The sequence below is a fragment of the Cebus imitator genome, unplaced genomic scaffold, assembly GCF_001604975.1.
Source record: "Cebus imitator isolate Cc_AM_T3 unplaced genomic scaffold, Cebus_imitator-1.0 Scaffold898, whole genome shotgun sequence".
Taxonomy (NCBI): Eukaryota; Metazoa; Chordata; class Mammalia; order Primates; family Cebidae; genus Cebus; species Cebus imitator.
Window position 1 is genome coordinate 81,280 of NW_016108213.1, and position 14,288 is coordinate 95,567.

The window sequence follows — 14,288 nt, forward strand, 5'->3', positions numbered from 1 at the left end:
CAAACAGATTCAATAAAAAACGATCAAGGGGATATTACCACTAATCCCACAGAAATACAAACTACCATCAGAGATTACTACAAACAGCTCTACTCACATAAACCAGTAAACTAGGAAGAAATGGATAAACTTCTGGACACTTGTACTCTACCAAGACTATACCAGGAGAAAGTTGAAACCCTGAATAGACCAGTAACAAGGGCTGACATAGAGGCAGCAATCAATAGCCTACCAGTCAAAAAAAGTCCAGGTCCACAGGGGTTCACAGGTGAATTCTACCAGATGTACAAAGAGGAGCTGGTTCCATTCCTTCTGAAACTGTATCAAACAATACAAAAGGACGAATCCTCCCTAACTCATTTTATGAGACCAACATCATCCTGATACCAACACCAGGTAGAGACTCAACTAAAAAAGAAACCTTCAGGCCAATATCCATGATGAACATCGAAGCAAAAATCTTCAATAAGACACTGGCAAACAGATTGCAACAGCACATCAAGAGGCTTATCCATCACGACCAAATAGGCTTCATCCCGGGGATGCAAAGTTGGTTCAACATACGCAAATCCATAAATGTAAACCAACATATAAATGGAACCAAAGACAAAAACCACATGATTATCTAGATGCAGAGAAGGCCTTTGATAAAATTCAACAGCCCTTCATGCTAAAAATTCTCACTAAACTAGTTATTGATGGAATGTATCATAAAATGATAAAAGCTTTGTATCAAAAACCTGCAGCCAATATCATACTGCGCAGGCAAAAGATGGAAAAATTCCCTTTGAAATCAGGCACTAGGCAAGGATTCCCTCTCACCACTCCTATTCAACATGGAAGTTCTAGCCAGAGAAATCAGGCAAGAAAAAGAAATAAATGGTATTCAATTAGAAAAGGAGGAAGTCAAACTGTCACTATTTACAGATGACATGATTGTATATCTAGAAGATCCCATCATCTCGGGCCAAAATATTCTCAAACTGATAAGTATCTTCAGCAAAGTCTCTGGATACAAAATCAACATGCAGAAATCACAAGCATTCCTATATACCAATAACAGACAGAGAGCCAAATCAAGAGTGAACTCCCACTCACAATTGCTACAAAGAGAATAAAATACCTAGGAATACAACTAACAAAGAATGTAAAGGACCTCTTCAAGGAGAACTACAAACCACTGCTCAATGAAATAAGAAGACACAAACAGATGGAGAAACATTCCATGCTTATGGTTAGGAAGAATCAATATCGTGAAAATGGCCATACTGCCCAAAGTAATCTATAGATTTAATGCTATCCCCATCAAGCTACCAATGGCCTTCTTCACAGAACTGGAAAAAAAAAACACTTTAAACTTCATATGGAATCACAAAAGACACTGCATAGCCAAGACAATCCTAAGCAAAAAGAACAAAGCTGGAGGCATCACACTTCTGGACTTCAAACTATACTACAAGGCTACAGTAATCAAAACAGCATGGTACTGGTACCAACACAGAGACATAGACCAATGGAACAGAACAGAGTCCCCAGAAGAAACACCACACTCTATAACCATCTGACTTTTGACAAATCCAGCAAAAACAAGCAATGGGGAAAGGACTCCATGTTTAATAAATGGTGTTGGGAAAACTGGCTAGCAATGTGCAGGAAGCAGAAACTGGACCCCTACCTGTCACCTTACACTAAAATAAACTCTAGATGGATCAAAGATTTAAACGTAAAACCTAACACCATAAAAATATTAAAAGAAAACATAGGTAAAACCATCCAGGACATAATATAGGCAAGGACTTCATGACTGAAATACCAAAAGCAATGGCAATAGAAGCCAAGATAGACAAACGGGATCTAATTAAACTCCAGAGCTTCTTTACAGCAAAATAAACCATTATTAGAGCAAATTGGCAACCAACAGAATGAGAAAAAATTTTTGCAATCTACCCATCTGACAAAGGGCTAATATCCAGAATCTACAAAGAACTAAAACAGATCTACAAGAAAAAAAACCTGATTCAAAAGCAGGCAAAGGATATGAACACTTTTCAAAAGAAGACATTTATGAGGCCAACAAATATATGAAAAAATGCTCATCATCACTAGTCATTAGAGAAATGCAAATCAAAACCACATTGAGATACCATCTCACACCAGTTAGAATGGCAATCATTAAAAAAATCTGGAGACAACAGATGCTGGAGAGGATGTGGAGAAATAGGAACACTTTTACACTGTTAGTGGGAATGTAAATTAGTTCAACCATTGTGGAAGACAGTGTGGCAATTTCTCAAGGATCTAGAAATGGAAATTCCATTTGACCCAGCAATCTCATTACTGTGTATATACCCAAAGAACTATAAATCGTTCTACTATAAAGACATATGCACACATATGTTCATTGCAGCCCTGTGTACAACAGCAAAGAACTGGAACCAAACCAAATGCCCACCAATGACAGACTGGGCAAAGAAAATGTGGTACATATACACCATGGAATACTATGCATCCATCAAAAACGATGAGTTCGTTCCTTTTTGGGGACTTGGATGAATCCGGAAACCATCATTCTCAGCAAAGTGACACAAGTCCAGAAAGCCAAACACCATATGTTCTCACTCATAGGTGGATGTTAAACAAGAGAACAGGTAGACTCAGGGAGAGGAGCGCAGATTGGCGTGTAGGGGACAGCATGGGGCGGGGAGGTATAACATGGGAGAAATGCCAGATATAGTATGCACCTAAAGTAAAATAAATAAATTTAAAATAAATAAATAAAAAGAAAAATATTGAAGCCATTATGCTTAATAATTTCCAAACACAAAACAAAGCTACAGTAAACAAAACACTTTAGTACTGGTATAAAGGCAGAACACCAAAAGCAGTAAAATAGAAGGACGCACAGATATAAACTCTTGCATATATGGTTAAATGAGTTATTCACACATAATTTATTGAAGCATTATCCACAAAAGCCAATAGGTGAAAACAATTTAAACTTCTTGTATCAAATAAATGGACAAACATAATTTGAAATACAAAGAAAATGAAGTATTACTCCACTTTTAAAAAGCAGAAAATTTTCTAGTATTTACCATAAAGACAAAATTTGAAGACATTATGTTAAATTTAATAAGCTGGTCACATGCACTAAAATACTGTAGGAATATACTTACAGGGAGTATCTAAAATAGTTACATCTTTAAAAAGAGAAAACAGAATGTTTGGAAAGTGCAAGTTAATAGGAATAAATAGTGGATTCATGTATATTGCATATTTATTTTATAAAAATTAATATGTTCTAGTGATATGTTGCTAATATACTTAACTATATAATTGAAAAATTAAAGATTATAAATTTTGTTATGCATTTTTTAGAATCAAAAATAAAACAACTGCCGGGCGCGGTAGCTCACGCCTATAATCCCAGCACTTTGGGAGGCCGAGACAAGTGGATCACGAGGTCAAGAGATCGAGACCATCCTGGTCAACATGGTAAAACCCCGTCTCTACTAAAAATACGAAAATTAGCTGGGCATGGTGGCACACGCCTGTATTCCCAGCTGCTTGGGAGGCTGCGGCAGGAGAATTGCTTGAACCCAGGAGACAGAGGCTGTGGTGAGCCAAGATCGCATCATTGCACTCCAGCCTGGGTAACAAGAGCGAAACTCCGTCTCAAAAAAAATAAATAAATAAAATAAAACAACCATTCACAATCAACCAAAAAAACAAACCCAGCTATTCAAGTTATGAAAGAGGGACAATATTTATACAGTCAAACAAACACAAAAATAATTAAATTGGCAATAGATATATAGCAGATTCATATCTCACTTTTGTCCAAACATTGTCTTAATGTATACAGGATTAAATATTGACATATAAAATTTTACTTTGTAAATAAAAACAAAAACACAATTAATTAATGTGACATAGCCTGTACTAAAATCAGACAAAGGAATGTAAAATGGCAGAACACAATTTAACAACAACAAAAAATTAATGAAAACAATTGACTAAGCATAATGTCCTACTAAAAAAGATTTCTTCTAGATAGCTACAGTTTTCAACTATGACTGCACATTTACAAAGAGAACATATTTTCGTGTTTTGTTTTGTTTTGTTTTCAACTTTTACTTTGGGTTCAGAGGTTACATGTATAGGTTTGCCGTATGGGTATACTATGGACTGCTAAGCTTTGGGGTACTAGTACTACACAGGTAGTAATCACAGTACACAATAGGTAGTCTTTTAGCTCTTTTATTCTCTCCCTTCCTCCTCTAGTGGTCCCCCATGTATATTGTTTTCATCTTTATATTTACATATACCCAGTACTTGGCTCTCACAAGTAAGAACATGCATCTTTTGGTTTCCTGTTTCTGCATTAATTTACTTTGCATAATGACCTCCATATACATCAACATTGTTACAAAGAATTTAAGTATGTCCTGTTTTTATGGCGATGTCGTATTTCAGGGTGTATAGGTATCATATTTTCTTCATCCAATAGAAGATGCCCTATTGGGCATCTAGGTTGATTCCATGTCTTTGCTATTGAAGGCCATGAAATTTGAATCATTAGTGTACAATGAAAGAACATAACATTTTATAGAAAATGCATTATTATCATTCATACTTTAACAAACATGAAGAAACAAGAACTGAAATAGTACAAGTATAGAAACAAGTGCAGAAGAATCTTCTTTATTACATCATTATTATTTTGCTATTTTTACACAAAATGTAAAGGTTATAATTTGACCTCTGGAAGCAAAGCAAACTATTACATTTCTAAATAATATATACACTATAAATACTGCACAATATGTATGAAACACTAATACACTAAATGAACAATTAGAAACAAAGGTATATGATTATTTTAATCACATAGTTTGAGAAAAGCGAATAAAAATGCTAGTAACTTTTTATGTTCAGTAAATGTATAAAAATTTTTAATGAATATGAGGTGCATATTAATTATATAATTCAGTTTTTATATAACATATGCATTCAAGTACATTACCTGAGAACTTGTGAAATTGCAGGCAAAGTTGGCACACAGAGAATGAGAAAGTAAAAAGAAAAAATGTAGGACACAGTCCTACTAATCTTCACAGTAAGATAAAATGATAGAATAGTTATTAAAAAAAATAGTAATAATTGGGAATTTACTATATGCTGAGCAGTGTTGTAAGTAACCTATATTAGTGTTTTTCAGAAATGTATGAGGTAAGTAAAATCAAATATTCAACCATTAAGTTATTTGTCTAGATGTTTTGTGCTCTGATGAAAGTTCTCAGTCTCATTTTCTCTATGATCACCTGACTGGAAATTATAAAGCAGAGAACATATGACATTTGTTCCTGGTACTTCTGGAATCTCTTAACCAAATTTTAATGTTTCACCTACTCCTCTCATAGATGTCTAATGTAATGCAAAAACAGATCTTTTAAAACTGTCTAACATAGTGGTTTTTGAAAATGCATGCACTTAGAGAATTTAAGAGCACAGTAAGCATACATCACAAAATTTTTCTCCACCACAGTAAAATAAACAAACCTGGTTTTTAAGAATCAATCCCATTTGGAACACAAAATTCCAATCCCTATTTTAAACTGTAGTTTTTCTCTTTTACTTTTGAAGCTTTCACATATGTTACCTGCTAAATCATTTATACTAAGTATATGGCTATTATTTCCCCTCTTTCGCATGCCTGGAATTTTTCTACGCTGCAGAAGGTAACCAGGTTTAGTACACAACCAACACAATGATAAAGTAATGCTGAGAAGAAAGGTCAATGCTTGTCACAATACTAAAGTATTACAATGCCAAAGTCAACTAGAAAAGCAAAAGATTATAAAATCTTAAAACAAAATGAGAAAAAATCTCTTTAACTTAGAAATAACATATAAAAGTAAAAAGACACAACTGAGAACATGTTTGTGAAACACTAAATATCCATAGCATGGATTATTGCCATAATCAGTCTTTAAGTAAATCTTTTAATATTAGATTAGATGGCTATGTATTGCTTTCCAAATTTCATCAAAGGATCTCAGGACATAAGAAAAAAAGGTGGTGGGGAGGGATAACATGGGGAGAAATGCCAGACATAGTATACACCTAAAGTAAAATAAATAAATTTAAAAAAAAAAAAAGAAAAAAAGGAGAAAATTTACCCCACTTGAAGAAACAAAAGGTGGGGAAAATAAGCGATGCTATTCAAATAGTACAAATTTTTAGTCACAGAACAAGTTGTGGTGACTTAATTTACAGCTTGATGACTTTAGTTAATAATGCTCTTTTGTATGCTGAAAATTTGCTGACAGATCTTAACTGTTCTCACTACACAAATGGTAACTATATAAGGTGATACATCTGTTCATTAATTTTATTATACTAACCATCTATTATGCATACATATAAAATCAATAAATTGTATACAATAAATATCAAAATATTCAGTTATTATTTGTGAAAATATCCATGTTAAAAACACATACATATATACACAGGTGTATACATATGAGCATTGTGTGTATATATACATATACACGTATATTTGAAAAACAGAGGCCCAGTAAGCCTTATATTAAATAAGGAAAAATTATAAAATACAAATTATTTAAAAATAAAGTTAAAATTGAGCTTTTAATATATACTCAACAATGTTTTAAGCTCCTCAATGACAGTCTATTTGATAAATGTATGAAGTAGATAAACATTACAGTTGAGGGATTTAGGCGTACAGAGTTTATCAATATCAGTTTATATAAAAACAGTAACATTTTCAAGTAACAAAATTTTAGACATTCTTATATTTAGGGAGATGCTTAGTGTTTTGTAAAATTACTTATTACAAATTTCTATAAAATCCCATTTGAAACCCCTGTAGGATAGAAAAGTATAAAGCAGGAACATACATCTTTTTGATGTTCCTGGGATTTCTTAACTAATTCCCAATATCATCAAAAATCTATTATATTTTAGGCATCATACAAAAAAAACCTTAAAAATTGTTTAACATAGGGTTTCTCAAAATTACAGATATTACTATTTCTTTCAAAGCAATGACAGAGCATTCAGATCACACATTCTTTTAAGTTATTATTAAGACTTTCATTACCAATGTAAACTAAGAAAACAATCAAAATAACCATAACTGAAGAGGACATTAAAAGTTAATGAGAATGAGACAAAAGATGTCCTTATGTCAAAGCAAGAGAAAGAAATGTAGGCTAATCAGAAACTATTTCCATTGGCAGAGAGCCTCTTAAATTATAATTAAAAATCTGGCACCCTCCTTGACACCAGGAACTCTCATTTGTGTCATTTGCTTCATTCACTCCTACCTACCTGAGTGTTTGACTACTGTCTCCTGTCTCTTCACATTCCAAGGATCTTTTCCTTGCTCCAGATGGGTAATTAATTCTGGCTTGGAGTCACCAAGACCTGTTTTATTAGAAAACAGAACATGACTCTTGCTAGAACAGTCCAATTATCAATCTAGTACTGTGCTCAGTAGAGAAGAGAGAACATTATAAACGATTCTAGAAAATTAATCTCAATATACTGTTTCCTAAGGGGAATTTTACAATATTTATATAGCATTTTGAATTTGTGGGTTCTTAGCTCTACTACTCAGTAATAATAAAAAATTAGTGGTAACAATTTGATTTTAACGTATAGGTGACAATATTTTATGCCACTACATTTCTGGTATTAAAAAAGATTGTTGTTAAGATAAATCATCTTGAAATTTTTTCTACCTAAACAGATACCCATTTTCTTGCTTTATTTTGAAGCAAGAATCTGAAACTCATTCATGCAAAGCATAAATTCCCAGAAAACAAAACAAAATAAATTATTAAGTGTGGAATGTGAATTGTATATTGAAGTTATTCTCACCCAGGGACACCAGGTTTCTGTAGTTCTCTAACGTCACATCCCTATACAAATGTTGCAGAGAAGAATCAAGGCATTCCCACTCTTCTGGACAGAATCCTTTGGCCACATCCCTGAATGTCAACATCTCCTGAAAAACATAACATATTTAGCAGGTGGTCATCGGAAGAATTCTAAATTTTACATCAGGCAAATTGAGAGCAAAAAGAAGTGTTTCTGACTTATATGAGTGTAATTATCCAATTATATATATATATATATACATGTATATATTTGAAACAGAATTTCAATGCTGGAGTGCAATGTATGATCTCTGCTCATTGCAACCAATGCCTCCTGGATTCAAGTAATTTAGCAGGTAGTAATCGGAAGAATTCTAAATTTTACATCAGGCAAATTGAGAGCAAAAAGAAGTGTTTCTGACTTATATAAGTGTAATTATCCAATTATATATACATACATATGTATATATTTATATATACATACATATATATATATTTATATATACATACATATATATATATATTTATATATACATACATATATATATATATATATATATATTTGAAACAGAATTTCAATGCTGGAGTGCAATGCATGATCTCTGCTCATTGCAACCAATGCCTCCTGGATTCAAGTAATTAACCTGCCTCAGTCTCCCAAGTAGCTGAAATTACAGCCATGCACCACCATGCTCAGCTAACTTTGTACTTTTAGTAGGGACAGGGTTTTACTATGTTGGTCAGTCTGGACTCAAACTTCTCACCTCAGGTGATCCACACACCTTGGCCTCCCAAAGTGCTGGGATTACAAGCATGAGTCACTGCACCAGGCACAATAAAATACTTTCTAGCACAAAAATACTCTCTAGTGTATTCTTTAACTCTGATAAAACAAAACGGCATAGGATCCACAAAACTAGTGTATATACAATACTTTTCTTGATCATACATTATAAAATGAAGGACACCAACACAGACACGCACTTCTGAAAGCTATATTTATATAATACAAAATAAGCTGTCTATAGTTAGTAAATTAAAACTTCATAGTAAAATAGAAACACATTTCTCAAATATTATTGTGTGCAACAACAAACAGGAGCTCTTGTTAAAATGTAGATGTTGACTCTGGAGACTTAGAATAAAGCTTGAGTTTTTGAATTTCTAACAAGTTTGCCAGTGGTGTCATTGCTTCTGGCCCAAGAATAATATTTTGTCAAAAATATAGTAAGTGGCACAGCCTAGGTTTTCAATTTATTTGACCAGTAAATGAAGATGGGAGTCTTCATTATTTATAGCACATTACATGCCAAAAGAATCTAAGAAAAAAGGACTATCAGATTAAATTTGGTTTAATCTTTTTGGTTTTTTGCACATCAGTTAATAAATCTCCCCTAAGTACCTATTAATAATAAAAATTAAAATAGATAACTCTAGAGTAGAAAAAAATCTGAAGAACATATTTACCAAGTAAATACAATTCACATCAACTATAATAAAATAAATTTATTTCAGATGGTGATGTGCACAGGATGATGAAACACTACTATGATATTACTAACTCAAAAAAGAGTCAACTTAATCTTAATCTAGTCATAAAGAAACATCAGTTTTAAGCAAAGTTTAAGCTACAACTATTTCCCATGTTCTGTTATCTCTAATGGTGTCTATAAATAAGTTTAGGTTTAGCATCCTAGAAAGGCAGCCTCTTCTAATTATTTTTTTAGATGTAGTTTTACTCTGTCACCCAGGCTGCAGTGCAATGGCATGTTGGCTCACTGTAACCTCTGCCTACCAGGCTCAAGCGATTCTCCCACCTCAGCCTCCTCAATGGCTTGGATTATAGACACCCACCATCATGCCTGGAAAATTTTGGTATTTTTGTGGAGATGGGGTTTCACCATGTTGGCCAGGCTGGTTTTGAACTCCTGACCACAGGTGATTCCCCCACCTCAGCCTCCCAAATTGCTGGATTACAGGTGTCAGCCACCACGCCTAGCATCTATTTTTTATTCAGCACTTTCTGAGTTTTCCTGGGCTATAAAGGCCATTCTCATTAAATGTGCATTTTTATAATCTGCTTGGCATAGAGTTAATGAAAGCTAACAGTACATTGCCTTTCTCCTCACTGATATCCAAGGACCTCATCTAATCTCTAACAGGAATCCTGGGCATTCACAACTTCCCATGTTCAAAAGCCTCAAAAGGAACATTTGTAATGTTGCACATCATAAATTCATGGTGATGACTTTTCTTGGCTTATTACATGCTGGATGCAGAGAAAAAAGATAAAGCTCTGACATATCAGAAATAAGTATTTCTCAGAGTCCCTTGCCTATTGTAAGGAAAAAAAAAGGGGCCGGGCACAGTGGCTCAAGCCTGTAATCCCAGCACTTTGGGAGGCCGAGGCGGGTGGATCATGAGGTCAAGAGATCAAGACCATCCTGGTCAACATGGTGAAACCCCGTCTCTACTAAAAATACAAAACATTAGCTGGGCATGGTGGCGTGTGCCTGTAATCCCAGCTACTCGGGAGGCTGAGGCAGGAGAATTGCCTGAACCCAGGAGGCGGAGGTTGCGGTGAGCTGAGATCGTGCCATTGCACTCCAGCCTGGGTAACAAGAGTGAAACTCCGCCTCAAAAAAAAAAAAAAAGACACAGGCACATGTATGTTCGTTGTGGCACTATTTACAATAGCAAAGACCTAGAACCAACCCAAATGCCCACTGATGATAGAATGGACAAGGAAAATGTGGCACATACACACCATGGAATACTATGCAGCCATAAAAAATGATGAGTGTGTGTCCTTTTTAGGGACTTGGATAAATCTGGAAACCATCATTCTCAGCAAACTGACACAAGAACAGAAAATCAAACAGGGCATGTTCTCTGTTATAGGCAGGCGTTAAACAATGAGAACACATAGACACGGGGGGGCGTATCACACACTGGGGTCTGTGCGGCGGGGGGGACTGGGGAGGGACTGCAGGCAGCAGTGAGTTTGGGAGGAATAACATGGGGAGAAATGACAGATATAGGTGATGGGTATGGAGGCGGCAAACCACATTGCCACGTATGTACCTATGCAACAATCCTGCATATTCTGCACATGTACCCCATAACCTAAAGTGCAATTATATGTATATGTTCGTGTGTATATGTATATATGTGTATATATACACATACATATACACATATATATACACACGAACATATACATATATGAAAGTTAAACCATAGACCTTGTGAAAAACAAGGTACATAGACTTGTTATGAGATTTAAAAAAAAAAAATAGCACATACTATTCACAACAGTCAAAGGGTGGACAGAACCTACATGTTCATTTGTAGATGAATAAAGAAGTGATGTATCCCCGTAATGAAATATAATTCAGACACAGGAAGGTGAGAAAAAAGAACAGAAAAAAAATATTCATTTGAAGAGGTGTTTCATCCACATTCTATGGCCACTCACACTGAGACAGAAGAGGGGATGCAATCATTCTATAAAGTGCTCAGAACAATGTCAAACTAGAAGAATTCCAGAACAATTCTTGAAGAACTGCTAGTACAATTCTATCTGGAAGACAGCCAAGAAGCTGTCCTGTTCACTTGCCCTCACAGTCCAGCGGGCCTCTGCCGAGGGTGGCGTCACCATCAGAGGATTGCTGGTGCCATCCTGAGAAGAAAGAGAAACATTCTTTGTGGCTGGGTTAGAATTAAATCATAGGAGGGTGGGTTTGATGAAAAGAATACACATTTCAAAGTGCTTGCCAAAAAATAACACTCAAAAAGTTAATCTGAATTACTACATGATCCAGCAATTCCACTGCTAGGTATTAAGTTAAAAACTGGTGATTTTTACTAAAAGAATTAAAAATAGGTGTTAAAATGAATACTCATAGCACATACTATTTACAACAGTCAAAACAGTGGACAGAACACACACATTCATAGGTAGATAAATAGATAAAGAAGTCTTCTATCCCCAGAATGGAACATGATTCAGCCACATGAATGAATATGATTCAGAAGGACTGATCCATGCTGCAACATGGATGAACCCTGAAAACACGATGCTGAGGGAAAGAAGCCAGACACAAAAGGCCACGTTATATGATTCCATTGATATGAAATGTCCAAGACAAGCAATCTGTTGACAGAAATAAAATTAGTGGTTGCCAGAGACTGGGAAAGGGGAATCAAAGAGTGGTGACTTAATGCAGATGGAGTCTCATTTTGAGGTAATGAAAATGTTCTGGAAATAGAGGTCATAACTGCACAAAATTATGGATGCAGTAAATGCCACTGAATAGTTCACTTTAAAATTATTAATTCTCCATTATGTGAATTTCACTGAAATAAAAAGGGAGGACTAGAGAAAACATGGAGATATACACAGACATGCACACACACACATATGCTATTAGAAGAAAGAACTTGAGGGACTTGGACACTCACAAACTGAGGCAGTGGCATGCTCAAATTCAAATTGTTCAAGGTAACTTTGTGGCTGCTCTATGCACAGCCCACCAATCTCAGTGCAACACAGGAACCCTGCAAGTCCAAAGAAAAGAAAGGAGTAGTAAGCAGCAGCATATTGCCACTTGTGGCAGGGGGAGCTGTCTCCAACAGTGGGCTTTAGGGAAAGAGGAGGCCCACTTCAACAATGAAGGCTGCACAAAAGCCCCTAAGAGAGTTGGGCTGAACTGGACTCACCTTGGGGACACTGTTTAAATGAATAGAATAAAGTGCACTTAGCTCATTGCATCTGGAACTCTGTAAAATTTCAGATGCAGGTATTTTTCAAATATCATGAGTTCACAATATTTAGGAAAGGTTAGATTGTATAAAGCAACAAAATTACATGCTTAAGGTGACAAGTGAGGAAACAAATGTGCTGAAATTTTTGTTTGTTCCTTCTAAAAATGGAATCTCACCGTGTCACCGAAGCCCATGCAGTGGCGACATCATGGTTCACTGTAGCCTCAAACTCTGGGCTCAAGTCATCCTCCTGATTCAGCCTGCTAAGTAGCTGGGACCACAGGTGTGCACCACCATGCCCAGCTAAGTTTTTATTATCTTTTTAAGGGATGGGATCTTGCTATGTTACCCAGGCTGGTCTCAAATTTATGTCCTCCTGCTTCGGCTTCCTGAGTAGCTAGGATTACAAGTGTGAGCCATTGAACCAAGCTATGTGTTGAATTTTTTTAAAAAGCAATCTGCAATAAACACAGTTGGCTAAAAATTTATATCTGCGGTTCACCACTATCCCCTCAGCCTTGCTAAACAGAGCATCCCCTGCTTACCTCCAGCAGACTGACATGGACTCCAGTCCCCACACGGGACAAAGAACCTGAACTTGACCATCAGGTGCCTCCACTTTGAACCCAGAACCCCCCACGCCATAGGTTCAGGGGACTTGATGAATCACCATTTTTTAAAATTAATTAACTGGACTAGAAACATGAATAGTTTTAAAGCTATAAATAAATACAGTTAGAGTGTTTAAAATGTCTTCAAAATGTTAAGTGCTAAAATCAGCCTCTCTTAGCCTGCTGTCCTCAGAAGCCCTTGTAGAGTGTAGAGGATCATACTGGGGTGTTGAGGACGGGGGAATTTAATTCCTGCAAGGTCTGAGGAAAGAAAATAATTAATACATAGATACTTTTAAAAAAAGAAACAAGAAAAGAAAATGGTTGTCCAGGCACATTGACTCATGTCTGTAATCTCGGCACTTTGGGAGGCTAAGGCGGGTAGATCACAAGGTCAGAAGCTTAAGATGAGCCTGACCAAAATGGTAAGACACAGTCTCTACTAAAAATAAAAAAAGAAATTAGCGGAGCACGGTGGTGGGTGCCTGTAGCCCCAGCTACTCGGGAGGCTGAGGCAGAGAATTGCTTGAACCCGGGAGGTAGACAGTGAGCCAAGATCGCACCACTACACTCCAGCATGGGTGACAGAGCGAGACTTCATCTCAAAAAAAATGGTTATGGGGAACTATGTTAAGCAAAGTTAAGTCAAATTTCTTTTCCACAGGAATTCTCAGAATACTTAACATGCAGTAGTGACACTGAGAGCAGTGGTTCATGTCTGTAATCCCAGCACTTAGGGAGGCTGAGATGGGAGGATCACTTGAGCCTAGGAGTTCCAGATTACCATGGGCAATATAGTGAGACCTCATCTCTACAAAAAAATAATAAAATATTAGCCAAGTGTGGCAGTAAATGCCTGAGCCCAGCTACATAGGAAGCAGAGGCAGGAGTACCTCTTGAGCCCAGAAGGTGGAGGCTGCAGTAAGCCTTAATTGTGCACTGCACTCTAGCATAGGGATCAGAGCAAGGCTCAAAAAAATTAAAAAAATAATTAATTATT

General features: G+C 35.9%; 1 protein-coding gene across 1 annotated transcript; it reads right to left on the minus strand.

Annotated features, from left to right (window-relative positions):
- Positions 1-7,341: 7,341 nt before the first annotated feature.
- Positions 7,342-10,240, minus strand: LOC108298166 (zinc finger protein 736-like). The gene is made up of 3 exons (XM_017520904.1): positions 10,023-10,240; positions 7,912-8,038; positions 7,342-7,455 (listed from the first exon to the last, which is right to left on the minus strand). Exons 1-3 carry the CDS (start codon positions 10,056-10,058, stop codon positions 7,352-7,354), a joined length of 267 nt encoding a protein of 88 aa, XP_017376393.1. The 5' UTR covers positions 10,059-10,240; the 3' UTR covers positions 7,342-7,351.
- Positions 10,241-14,288: the final 4,048 nt, after the last annotated feature.